This window comes from Ipomoea triloba, chromosome 15, assembly GCF_003576645.1.
Source record: "Ipomoea triloba cultivar NCNSP0323 chromosome 15, ASM357664v1".
Taxonomy (NCBI): Eukaryota; Viridiplantae; Streptophyta; class Magnoliopsida; order Solanales; family Convolvulaceae; genus Ipomoea; species Ipomoea triloba.
Genome location: NC_044930.1, coordinates 8,193,682 through 8,207,353, shown reverse-complemented (window position 1 = coordinate 8,207,353; position 13,672 = coordinate 8,193,682). Strand labels below are relative to the sequence as shown.

Sequence of the window (13,672 nt, the reverse complement as noted above, 5' to 3'; positions counted from 1 at the left end):
TTTCTTATCTTTTAGGCAGCGTTTGGTTCAAGTTATATAAGATAACTAAGGTTATATTTACTTCGGAATATAAGATTCTCATGTTTGGTTCAAGTTATGTAATTTTCTCAGGGAATGTAACATCACCTCCAAATGAAGTTTTTAGCTATTGGAAGAGAATGTGAGATACACCCCAATTTCTTAGGTAATCTCACATTTCCTTATCTTATTACTAATATTGGGGTTTTGACATTTTAATCAATTTATCTTATTTCCATTGTCTTATTTACATAATTCAGTTTTGAACATCCCCAGTTATCTAACATCTCCAGCAATCTAACATTCCCTAAGGTAAATTAATCTGACTAGCACTTTGCCCCTTAATTGGAATTTAACATTCTCAGCAATCTAACATTCCCTAAGGTAAATTAATAACATTCACAGTTATCAACATTCTCAGCAATCTAACATAGAGAAAATATCATTTCTAACCCATCAACTATAATATATGTATCAATTTTGATCATTGACTATTAAAATTTTTAAATTAGGTGCATGACTATTTAATTTGTATCACATTTGATCTTTAACTATTACAAAGTAACATTTTCAAGTTAGGTGCATGACTATTCAATTTGTATCACATTTAATCATGTCGTTAAATTTTCTAGCATAATCACCGGTAACTGGTTCATTTATATAATTTTTAAATTAAAAACTTAAAAAAAAGGGGGAGGGGGGGAGGGGGGGCAGGAAGAGAATGCCAGCCATCCCCCTCCTCCTTCGTCTCCGATGGAGAGGACCAGAGACGAAAGAGGGGACTGGCATTCTCTCCCATGCCCCCTTCCTCCCACGTCTCCAGCGGAGGCGAAGGAGAAGGGTTGGGTGGCTGACTTTTTTTTTATTTTTTAATTTAAAAATTATTTAAATAATTTTTAAATTAAAAATTAAATAAATTAATCGGTCATAGGTGACTTGACCCGAAAATTTAACGGTATGACTAAATGTGATCCAAATTGAATAGTTATGCAACTAATTTGAAAATGTTAATAGTCAAGGACCAAATGTGATACAAATTAAATAGTCAAACACCTAATTTGAAATTTTTAATAGTCAATAACCAAAATTGATATATGTATTATAGTCGAAGGATTAAAAATGATAGTTTTTCTTTCTTTTTTTTAATTAATGTGAGCATAGATTTTTTTTTCCTATAAAGACTTTAGTTTTTAAAGAAAACGAAAAAAAATAAGGAAGTGCACTTGAAATGCATTACGTGCCCCAATGGGCGCATCAGAGTCACCGCCAGCTGGCAGCCACTCTCACTGGTGACACTTGTGCGACACCGTCTCACGGGTCTCAGTCTATGAGACAGTTCAGATATTTGATTAATGGGTCGGATCTTTGATCTTATTAATCAAATATCCGACTCATCTCACATATTGAGACTAGTGAGACGGTCTCACACAAGTTTTTGCCTTTTTTAAAAATTGTCACAATCTTCTTTTTTTTTTTTTTTTAAATCTTTTCTTTTTCTATTCTCTTTTTCTCTTCCCCTACTTGGCTTCTTAAAAACCAACAAAAAATCTTAAGATGTGTTTGGAAGCCCGAAAAATTAATTCCAAAAATCATTTTTCCAGACTTTGGGTGTTTCCGAAAATGATTTCCGGTTAACTGGGAAAAATAAGCCCAATACAGCGGAAAATGACTTCCGCGGACAACACAGCCACAACGGACAAACGTTTCCGATGGTATGGTTTCCGCCGGAAACCAAAGTGCTCTGGTTTCCGGCGAGAAACCATAGCAGCGGGAAACCTTTGGTTTTCGCCGGAAACGGGTGGTGGTTTTTTTTTTTTTTTTTTTAATTATAAGTAGTATTTTTAATATTATTATAAATATTTTAATATTTTAAATAAAATAATAAAATATATAACTATACATTTCTACTCATTTTTTGGAAAATAAACCAAACACACAAAAACAGTTTTCCAAAATGCAACAAAACACTGGGAATGTAAATATTTTTCGGGAAATGACTCATTTTTAGAAAACATTTTACAGAAGTCATTTTCCTACTTTCCAAACACACCCTTAATTAAAGGATGCTCTTAAGCAACTTCATTAGTGAGGTTTTTTCTCAAGTATGGCCCAAAACATCCACCTCATCATTTAAAATCCCATTCAATTTTAAAAACTTCCAAAATCAATATTGTAATTAAGCAATCGTTTCTTGCGAATATCTGTTTTCAATTGTCAATCAACAACAGGTAAATTTATAGGACATACAAGAACACATTCTTCCTATTATTTTTATTTTTTTCCTAATTTTGGTGGACTTACCATTTTACTCCATTATATTTTAATTATTTTTTTTATTTATTATCATTCTAATGTTATCATTTTAATTATAATTATAAATTCAATAACGATGTTATTGATAATTATAAATTTAATAATAATATTATTATTAATTATGAAAATTTAATTTAATTGATAATAATAAATTATAAATAAATTTAATAACAATTTTTTGAGTACTACTGACTCTGTTACAATGTAGTATCTGTTCATAACTACTTTCTCAACCTATTGAAGCACAAAGAGTCAACTCCGAACCCACCTCCACTACTTTCTCAACCTATTGAAGCACAAAGAGTCAACAGTTGCCTCCACTGAGGCTCGAACCCACCTCCACTGAGGCTTGAACCACTCCCATCATCCATGTGAGAGTGTAAACCGGGACACCGGGTGCCACTAGACCAAGGTCATGAAATTAAAAATCATTTTTGTCATATAATTATCCTAATCATTATTTAATAGTATAATACGGTAGTATAATACATGTTTTTTTTTTTTTAACGGTAGTAAGTATAATACAGGTTTAATTTGGATACTTTTGCCTTTTTAAAATCTTCCAAAAATTAGGATTCCATAATTGTAGCATTCTCCAACCGCCAGTTAATGATTGCCCTAAACCTTTCTTCAACCTCTAAGCCGTCTGTTCTCCCAAGGCCGATGCATTCCTATTCACCGATCGATATCACAATTCACAACCAAATCTTGAATACCTGTGGTTCGGGAAGGTACCGTGCCGAAATCTCAAAAATGAGAGGGTTTCTTTATCGGTTATTCATTCTCATCTTATGCTTGGCCCTCACATTCGGAACTTCACTGGATTCTGAAGGATCTGATTCGGAAGCAGAGCTCCGCAGCATCTCAGAAGCCCCGTTATCCCTCACAGAGTAAGTTCTTTGCCTTCAATCAAAGCAGGAGTTTTATGTTTCTTAATGTAGCAATTAAATTGACATCCAGAAACTTGAACTCTGAATAAATTGACTGTACCTGAGCTCAAAGTTTGTTACTTTTTGTTTATCACAAAGTTTTTATTTTCTACTCATTCAAACAACTTTGGTTCGGATAGATAAGGATGACTACATGCGTAAAACTTCAATGAATTTTTCAAAAGGTACTTTGATTCATGTTAATTATGAAAGTATTCTAATACATGTTATGTTCTTTGGATCATCTTGCTGATGTGGTCTTTTTTTCTTTTTTTCTTTTACATGAAATAAAGGAATTTTGGGAATGCTCAATGATGCGTGATAATGATGATGATAGTTTTGAGTTCTTTTGTTGTGTTTTTTTTATTGCTTAATTAAAATATTCATTGTTGATAGTTTCACTGAAATCAACTCTTTTTGTGATCTGTTGTTTTATTTGTTTTAAATCAGTAAACATGAAACAGCAATTGTGGTGGCTCCAGATGGCATGATACATCTAGTGAGTTCAGGAAAAATCCTGTGGACATTTACATCAGGTCCATCCATATATTCTTCATTTCATGATCTGCCTGATAATCGTGCCGGTGACCATAATTTGTCTACTAAGAGACAAAACTTCTACATAGATTTTGGAGAAAAAGATTGGAAACTGTACATGTACCTACATGGGGATAACTTAACAAAAGTGGTATGTTGACTGTTTCTGGTGTCCGCTCTACTTTTCATTCATGATTACTCAATTGTTCTTGAGATTAGTTTGGCTTAGCACACATTTCGCTAATTGAATCGGGAGGTTTTTATGTTTTTCTTTTCAAAGCATCCTAACCATGAGTTTTAATGAGAAATATATATGTAACTTATATCGTAGATTGCATGACTTGTGACTCACATTATGAGGATTGTTAAAGGGCTTGAAAGTGATGTGTGCATGGTTTTTATGTTTTTCTTTTAAAAGCATCCTAACCACAAGTTTTAATGAGAAATATATATGTAACTTATATCGTAGATTGCATGACTAGTGACTCACATTATGAGGATTGTTAAAGGGCTTGAAAGTGATGTGTGCATGGCTCCATGCAACATGTTATATTCTACACTGTTTTGGATTCCTTAAATCCTTTACTTGTCATACTTTTCACATTTCAGGAGCTCCGACAGAGTGTTGATGTAATTCTGAGGCACACTCCACATATCTTTGATAGTGGAGTCATGGTAGGATCAAAAAAGACCACTGTATTTCTTGTCGATTCTAAAACTGGAAGAAGGATTCATACATCCAAGTCAGATATGTTCGGGGATAATGAGGTTGATGAAAATCCAATTATGGAAAGGACTGATTTAGACTTGGATTTAGTTGACAATCTACTGTACATAAAGAGAATCGACTATGTTTTAAAGTACATATGTACAAAGACCGCGAAAGTTTTATGGGATCTACAGTTTGCTGCATTTGAAGCTTCATTGAAATGTGAAAGCTATGACAAGTTTCTTGGTGGATTTTCTGATAAAGTAAATTATTTTGGTCCAAGGCATGAAGTTTGTTCAACAATGGTACCTGTCTATAGAACTCGAAGTCCCAATGCATCAACATTACAACAGGCTCTTCTTGTAGACACATCTCTTTCTTTACCTGCTGCAGATCATAATCTTGTAATGCCCATTGAACAATTGGTCAAATTCCATCAGAACAATAAAGTGGCGTCTCAATAGAATCAATTTTTTTTTTTTTTTTATCTGGGTCTTATTTCGTAACCATAATACTTACTTCATATTTGATTTCAATAAAAACGTTCATTTGTAAAAGAGATTGAAGCCATGATGAAGAGATTGAGATTTGTAGGATAATGACACAACCATGATGTTGTATGTGAATGCCTTTCTTTGAGTCAAGAGCTAAACTTCACTAAGTAGGGGATAAAAGATATGATTGTATTTCTAAGTAGGGGATAAAAGATATGGTTGTATTTTGAGTGGCAGTCCAACTCCAGAAAGAGAGAGATAAGTGATTATAATATAATGTTATTGATAGACAAATCTAATATATTTTTCATTCCCTTCTTCATTTACATAGGTAACTATATATACAATATCATATATACAATATCATAGAATCACCTACTATCCCACTAGTAAAGTGTTATAACTACCCATGAAATGCTAAAAATAGTGGTTATCGCACCATATAACAATAACAACCACCACAACAACAATAATAATAAGAAAAAATGACACTTTTATAGCGTTTTAATCCATCAATTATTCATGTATTCACATTAGTCCTCAATTATTTTAAAAGTGGCGATTTTCTCCCCTTTTTATGTTAAATGGAAAAATTTTACCCTTAAAAATAAATATTTAATTTCTTTTTTCTTCTCCAACAAATTATTGCTTATATATGAGAAATCATAATAAATAAGTGCAAAAATATATATATAAACCTTTAGCAAATATTATAATTATAATTTTAACCTAATGCTAGTAAAAAAAATTAATGTTTAGACACAAATAATTCATTTATACTAATTAATTATAATTATAATATTAATGTTACTAGCATTGACTTAAAATTATCATTATAATATTTAAAAATTGTGTCTACTCTTTTTCGCATTTATTCCGGTTCTCATATATAAGTAGATATAATTGTGGTTTGATTCTAATTTATGGTTATGGAAATTGATAAACTGGAACCGTCAGTTCCGATTTGAACTGTTAGTTTGAACATTTAAAAAAAAAAACTATATTTTTTATTCTTAAAATAAATCAAATTCAATAGCCAAAAACCTTGTGGTCTAGTGGCACCTAGTGTCCTGGTTTACACTTCCACATGAATGATGGGAGTGGGTTCGTAGTACTCAAAAAGGTTCCTATTCTATACCCTAACCGAAGCATGTAAGTATAATTATTTTATACTTAAATATATATCACTTTTGAATTCTACTTTTCAAAGATTGTGAACCAAACACTCTTAACTCTTAAGTAACTTGATAACTCCATTGATATATAAAACAGTCCCTATAAAAGAGTCAACGATGCTCTGATCTATATCTCTCATCTCATCGCTGGAGTTAAAAAGATTTTTAAAAAAAAAAAAACACCGACGGCCGTAATTAACGACATTTGACTCGTCTCGACGTGGTCAGCCACGTGTCAAGGTGTGATTGGCGTATTCAGAGTTGAAGGACACCGTAAAACGTGTCGTCGCCAGAACCCGGATCCGCGACGCCGTGCGAAAGGACCAAATTCAGCTCAGCCGTCTTTCTCCATAGAAATCGAAAACCCTAAACCGTTGTTCAACCTCTAAGCCAAATCAGTTTAAGTTTGTTCTCCAAGACCACAATCAAATTTTGAATACCTTTTCATTTGATGGTGGTTAGGGAAGGTTCCTTGCTGAAATCTCAGAAATGAGAGGGTTGCTCCTCTATCGGTTATTCATCCTCATCTTATGCTTGGCTCTCGCATTCGGAACTTCATTGGATTCTGAAGGATCTGATTCGGAAGCAGAGCTCAGCAGCAGCTCAGAAGTCACCAATTTCCCGTTATCCCTCACACAGTAAGTCCTTTAGTCTTCAATCAAAGCAGGACTTTTATGTTTCTTAATGTAGCAATTAAATTGACATGTAGCAACTTGAACTCTGAATAAATTGACTGTACCTGAGCTCAAAGTTTGTTACTTTTTGTTTATCACAAAGTTTTTATTTTCTACTCATTCAAAAGGTACTTTGATTCATGTTAATTATGAAAGTATTCTAATACATGTTATGTTCTTTGGATCATCTTGCTGATGTGGTCTTTTTTTCTTTTTTCTTTTACATGAAATAAAGGAATTTTGGGAATGCTCAATGATGCCCTGATAATGATGATGATAGTTTTGACTTTTGAGTTCTTTTGTTGTGTATTTTTTAGCTTAATTAAAATATTCATTGTTGATAGTTTCACTGAAATCAACTCTTTTTGTGATCTGTTGTTTTATTTGTTTTAAATCAGTAAACATGAAACAGCATTAGTGGTGGCTCCAGATGGCATGATGCATCTAGTGAGTTCAGGAAAAATCCTGTGGTCATTTACATCAGGCTCATCTATATATGAATCATTTCATGATCTGCCTGATAACCGTGGCGGTGACCATAATTTGTCTACTGAGGGACAAAACTTCTACATAGATTTTGGAGAAAATGATTGGAAACTGTACCTGTACCTACATGGGGATAACTTAACAAAAGTGGTATGTTGACTGTTTCTTGTATCCGCTCTACTTTTCATTCAGTATTACTCAGCTGAGAATTGAGATAGTTTGGCTGAGCACACATTTCTCTAATTGAATCGGAGGTTTTTATGTTTTTATTTTCAAAGCATCCTAACCATGAGTTTTAACGAGAAATATGTAACTTATATCGTAGATTGCATGACTAGTGACTTACATTATGAGGATTGTTAAAGGACTTGAAAGTGATGTGTGCATGGCTCCATGCAAAATGTTATATTTTACACTGTTTTGGATTCCTTAAATCCTTCATTTGTCATACTTTTCACATTTCAGGAGCTCCGACAGAGTGTTGATGAAATTCTGAGGCACACTCCACATATCTTTGATAGTGGAGTCATGGTAGGATCAAAAAAGACCACTGTATTTCTTGTCGATTCTAAAACTGGAAGAAGGATTCATACATCCAAGTCAGATATGTTCGGGGATAATGAGGTTGCTGAAAATCCACTTATGGAAAGGAATGATTACTTGGATTTAGTTGGCAATCTACTGTACATAAAGAGAACTGACTATGTTTTTAAGTACGAATGTACAAAGACAAGGAAAGTTGTATGGTATCTACAGTTTGCTGTTTTTGAAGCTTCATTGAAATGTGAAAGCGTTGACAATTTTCTTGGTGGACTTTCTGATAAAGTAAATTATGTTGGTCCAAGGCATGAAGGTTGTTCAACAATGGTACCTGTCTATAGATTTCGAAGTCCCAATGCATCAACATCACAACAGGCTCTTCTTGTAGACATATCTCTTCCTTTACCTGCTGCAGATCATAATCTTGTAATGCCCATTGAACAATTTTTCAAATTCCATCAGAACAATAAAGTTGCGTCACAAAAGGCTCTACTTGGAGAGAGATTTCTTTCTTTACCTGCTGCAGATCATAATCCTGTAATGCCCAATGAAGGCAAAGCTGTGCATGCTTTGCCTGCTCCTTTGCCTGATGAATTTGCAATCATGAGTCTGCCTACGGGAGATAATCAAGTGGTCATAGAATCAAGTTTTTTATCAGGGTCTTATTTCTGGTCTTTTGTTCTCTTTGGCACTTTGGTGCTACTCATTGTGGCTTTCCTTTTCTATATGGCTTCTTCAGTAAAGGACAAATGGTTTAAGTTGCGAAATCAGGCTGTGGATAAAAAATTAGAAGTTATGACACCAAAAAAGAAGAAACTTCGGAAGTCTGGAATTAACAAGAAAAGTCCAAATATTGAGAAAGGTAAGGAAAAGGTTTTCACTGATGAGTCTTCTTTCGCTCATGGACTTCCAGACAGTGGAAACACTGAAAACCAGATGCAGATTAAGTTGCTTGATAGGTATGGTAATCTGGTGGATGGACGCAAGATAGGTAAATTGTTTGTCTCTAACAAGGAAATTGCCAAGGGAAGCAATGGCACTGTCGTACTTGAGGGTATATATGATGGCCGTCCTGTTGCTGTTAAACGCCTTGTGCAAACCCATCATGATATAGCACTGAAGGAGATACAGAATCTTATTGCCTCTGATCACCACCCAAACATTGTGCGATGGTATGGAGTGGAGCACGATCAAGATTTTGTCTACCTTTCTCTTGAGCGCTGCACTTGTAGCTTATATGATTTGGTTTCACAGTACTCTAACTCTTTTGAGATGAAGATTTATGGAAATGACCAAGATTCCATCTCTAGAAGTGATTTCAATCGACAAGGACAAAGGGCATCTGACAATAATCGCAATGTCAAGGATTTTGAGTTGTGGAAGGCCAATGGTTATCCTTCGCCAAAGTTGCTAAAACTGTTGAGGTTAGTTCAAAGTGGTCATCTCCTCTAGACATTCTCTTTGAAGAATTGGGTTTGTTATGCATTATCAAAACATCATTCTACAGGTTATTCCAGAACTGGTGAAGTTTTTTGCAAAACTGATATTTTCTTTTCATGACTGTAAAATGCAGCGATATTGTTCATGGCCTTGCCCATTTGCATGAACTCGGTATTATTCATAGGGACTTGAAACCTCAAAATGTTCTAATTGTCAAAGAAAAACCAATGCGTGCAAAGATTTCAGATATGGGTATCAGTAAAAGCCTTGCTGGAGACGTGTCTTCTTTAAGCAGAAGTGTTACCGGTAAGCAACCTGTTAGTGTCAGTGGCTTATTTCTTCATTCTGAAACTTCCTAGTGGATCTGGATTTCATTACTCGATGAGGTATAATGCCAAGTTTTATGAAGGAACTGAAAATTTAGATAAAGCATCCCTCACTTTAATTTCCTTTCTCCTTGGCAGAGTGTGAGGGTAGTTTGGTATTTGTTTACTATAAACACAGAATTTTGATTATATTTTTCATGATTTTACCTTGTTTTGTCAAATTAGTTTGTCAAGCTTCTACATGGTTTTTTTTTTTTTTTTTCCTCTGTTGGGTTATTACTTGTAGATTTCGTTGTTCTTTGGGAAGATGATGTTATGCCCATTTTTTAGGTTATGGGAGTTCGGGGTGGCAAGCACCAGAACAACTTCGTCATGAACGTCAAACACGTGCAGTAGACTTGTTTAGTTTAGGTTGTGTCCTGTTCTTTTGCATCACTGGTGGAAAACATCCATATGGTGATAGTTTTGAACGTGATGTAAATATAGTTAATGATCGGAAAGACCTCTTCTTGATAGAGAATATTCCCGAAGCTACTGATCTGATATCTCGACTCCTACATCCAAATCCAGTGTCTAGGTAACCACTTCATTTCATTGCTTTTCTTGTTTTGAGAATTGCGCGCATTGAGGTTTTTAACTATTCTTCTACTTACATGGGTGCTGGATTCCTGTGTTTCTTTCTGATCATTGTATTTCATCGTTTCATGCTTATACATATATACTTGATATTGAATACAAAATGTTTCTTACGGTTCAGGCCAGCTGCTATGGAGATTATAAATCACCCTTTGTTTTGGAAGCCCGAAACAAGGTTGGCTTTTCTTCGAGATGCTAGCGATAGGGTAGAACTAGAGGATAGAGAGGCCGACTCTGATATCCTGAAAGCATTAGAAAGTATAAAAACCGAGGCTTTGGGTGGTCAATGGGACGCAAAAATGGACAGCGCCTTCATCAACGACATTGGTCGCTATAGGCGATACAAGTTTGACAGCGTTAGAGACCTGTTGCGGGTTATTAGAAACAAGCTAAACCACTACAGAGAACTGTCAAAGGAGATCCAGGAACTCCTGGGACAGGTTCCTGAAGGATTTGACAGTTATTTCTCAAGTCGGTTTCCCAGACTTGTAATGGAAGTTTACAACGTCATTCGGATATACTGTGGAGAAGAAGAAACCTTTAGAATCTATTTCAAAAACAATCACATCTAACATTTTATTTGTGGTGTATAATTGTATATATATGTTGTAAATTGTTCATATTATTGTAAGTTACACACGAGCTCTGTGCTCATTGTAATATTGATGTTTGATATGACACAGGAACTAACTAGCTTTGCTGGTAAAACAATCAGGTTAATTGTAGATTATGTTTAGAAGTCGGTCAAAGTACGGATCGGGTCATGTACTTATAGTGTTTTGTTCAATTTAGTCTATGTATTTTTATTTTGTTCAGAAGTCCCTATACTTTAAAAAGTTGTGCAATTAAGGAGAATGGTTAACTGTGTTGATATTACCGTTAACTTAACTTATGTGGCGCTGAGATTATCACTATAACATTATGATATTTATATTTCAACTCATATATTATTTTATAAATATTTAAAATTAATTATTTTTACCACAAATATATTACATTAATATGTCAAAATAACTAATACAAGCATGATGACGTTAAGTGTTCAAATTTCATTGAAAGCATGGTTGTAATTATTTATTTTTAACATATTAATGTAATATATTGGTGGTAAAAATAATTAATTTTAAATATTTATAAAGTAATATATGAGTTGAAATATAAATATAAAGTAATATAATTATGTGACAGTGATGATGCCATTGGTATATGGGTTTTTGATATGGTAAAACTGCCATTGTAAGTGCTGATTTCAAGATGCTGTATTTTTCATGTATGTTCATACTATGCTGAATATGTCCCTTCATACTACGGTCTTTGAAAGTACTAGTATTTGTACCCGTGCGATGCACGGCCATAGATAATAATGATATAATTAAATAATATAACATAATAATAAAAAAAAATTTGTATAGTACAAATTATTTATTAACATATAACGTTGAAATTGTATTACACATTATTGAATTTTTTTTTTGTATATAACATTTTTAGTCGTACTCACAGATTGTCTATTATCCCCACAAATCAAAACTTTTAATCCTTTTGAGTTACTTAGCTTCAAAGTGATGTGTATATTTGACCATCATTAAAGGTAGACTTTCTCAAAACAAACCCAAGTGCAATACAACAAAATGTTAAATATAGTATAACAATTATATGAATTTAATTCAAGAAAGTTCATACAATAATGTTAAAAAACAGTGTAAAAAATACATGAATATAAAACAGTGTAAAAAATACATNTTTTCTTCTAATGATCCTAAAAAGCATTGTCCGACCTTTTGCCTTCTCTCTATTGCGCTCCCACTTCTCTAGCAATTTCTGAATCATTGCATTCTCCTTCAATTTCTTAGTGATTATTATATCTTGTTTGGTGACTTTATTGTAGATGACCAACTATTCATCATTTTTGAAATCGAAATATCACACTCTTGTTTTAAAGATTCCCGGTCATACGACATTTCTTCGTACAACAACCTATTACTCGACATGCATGCATTACTTCCATTCGGTACTGGCATAGGTGAATAATCATCTAATGATGACTTGTTCTATGTATTAAGCAATTTCTTAATTTCAATCAAAACATAATTTTTCTAATATGATTCAATGAGAATTAATTATTCACATCTGGAATAAAGCTAATTGTTATATCTAACAATAATATTACATCTCACCCCAAGTAAGTCAATGGTATAAGAAAATATGTTCAAAACAATAATTATATAAAACTCCTAATATAACAATAATAAATTATCCTAATAATAAATTTTCCTAAAATTTTGATCATTGTTCTGGGTTATTTTGATTTTTTCAAAATAAAACCATTATATGTCAAAGTTGAATTTACACTATACTTTTTTCCATTCGAATCCACTAAACTGAATTTTCCCAGTACAGATTATTTCGAACATATTTGTTTTTTCATCTAGAATTAAAGTAACAAACTGATCAGTCCTTTATCGATCAGTGTTACATCACTGAGCTCATAATATGTTGCATGTATGTTCTAACGAACCTTTGTTGATAGTCTCTGCAAGTGATAATAAGATTTTCTGTTTTCACTTTATTCCCCTCTTTTTGTTTTCTTGTCTTTTTCGTTTCTCTTTTCCTCCCCCACAACTCTTTTCTTTTCTTTTAATTCTTTGTTTCCTTCTACTGCGTAGTGCCTACAACCGATAATTTGGCAACAATCTATGGGTGTTTGTCTTGGAGTAACTGTTGGCCTTGCGGATTTCACGGATGATTTCAAACGCAAAAACTGGAAGCGCAAAGAACTTGATAGTACTTCAACAGCTGCGCTGCTAGGAGTTTTTAGCTACGTTAATGACGTCGGTGATAGCTTTTCCAGGTTGTGTTAACAATAATCTTCACGTGAAGGCTGGTCAGTGCGGAGCGTTCGACTTCCTCCGACAGTGTTGTCGTTCACAGCATGGAACAGTAGGAAAGAGAGCACCCTTTTTCTTCCCAAAGTGTACTCCATGCTTTATTATTTTTCTTATCTTCCCTTTTGCTTCGTCCGAAAATATACTACCAAAGTTATCATTGGGCCAATATTTTCTTCTCCTTTCATTCATCTTGTATTGCAAATTTTCTTGGGCCTTTTTCTCTGGCAGGGAGAGATCGACGAACGGCAGTGGATGGTCCGACAGCGGTGGCAAAAGCATTGTAGGTATCTTCTTCTCTCCACGGTCGAAGATTCTTCGAGAAATAAGTTAATTTTTCTTATAATCGTTTTAAAATCTTCCATGTAGTTTATATGGATACATAGACTAAAATTTGATTTACAATTTGTATAATTTATTTATACAGAGGTTCAATATATAATTGAAATTGTATTTTGCTTCAGATCTCCAAACTCACGAATATATATGCTATTGCAATTTTATTTATAT

The 13,672-nt window shown here is 33.6% G+C and overlaps 2 protein-coding genes across 2 annotated transcripts; both read left to right on the top strand.

Annotated features, from left to right (window-relative positions):
• The first annotated feature begins 2,930 nt into the window (after window positions 1-2,930).
• LOC116006514 (serine/threonine-protein kinase/endoribonuclease IRE1b-like) lies at window positions 2,931-5,063 on the top strand. The gene is made up of 3 exons (XM_031246925.1): window positions 2,931-3,221; window positions 3,711-3,948; window positions 4,407-5,063. The coding sequence occupies exons 1-3, from the start codon at window positions 2,941-2,943 to the stop codon at window positions 4,968-4,970; spliced, it is 1,083 nt and encodes a 360-aa protein (XP_031102785.1). The 5' UTR covers window positions 2,931-2,940; the 3' UTR covers window positions 4,971-5,063.
• Window positions 5,064-6,330: 1,267 nt separating this feature from the next.
• On the top strand, window positions 6,331-11,132 carry LOC116006513 (serine/threonine-protein kinase/endoribonuclease IRE1b). The gene is made up of 6 exons (XM_031246924.1): window positions 6,331-6,813; window positions 7,248-7,485; window positions 7,801-9,299; window positions 9,449-9,621; window positions 9,972-10,218; window positions 10,399-11,132. The coding sequence occupies exons 1-6, from the start codon at window positions 6,665-6,667 to the stop codon at window positions 10,847-10,849; spliced, it is 2,757 nt and encodes a 918-aa protein (XP_031102784.1). The 5' UTR covers window positions 6,331-6,664; the 3' UTR covers window positions 10,850-11,132.
• Window positions 11,133-13,672: the final 2,540 nt, after the last annotated feature.

Excerpts from the sequence above, each read along its gene's own strand:
- LOC116006513 (XM_031246924.1), top strand. The coding sequence starts at position 6,665 with ATGAGAGGGTTGCTCCTCTATCGGTTATTCATCCTCATCTTATGCTTG. Across the intron at positions 6,814-7,247 it reads TTCCCGTTATCCCTCACACA|TAAACATGAAACAGCATTAG; the intron begins GTAAGTCCTTTA and ends GTTTTAAATCAG. Across the intron at positions 7,486-7,800 it reads GGGATAACTTAACAAAAGTG|GAGCTCCGACAGAGTGTTGA; the intron begins GTATGTTGACTG and ends TTCACATTTCAG.
- LOC116006514 (XM_031246925.1), top strand. The coding sequence starts at position 2,941 with ATGATTGCCCTAAACCTTTCTTCAACCTCTAAGCCGTCTGTTCTCCCA. Across the intron at positions 3,222-3,710 it reads GCCCCGTTATCCCTCACAGA|TAAACATGAAACAGCAATTG; the intron begins GTAAGTTCTTTG and ends GTTTTAAATCAG. Across the intron at positions 3,949-4,406 it reads GGGATAACTTAACAAAAGTG|GAGCTCCGACAGAGTGTTGA; the intron begins GTATGTTGACTG and ends TTCACATTTCAG.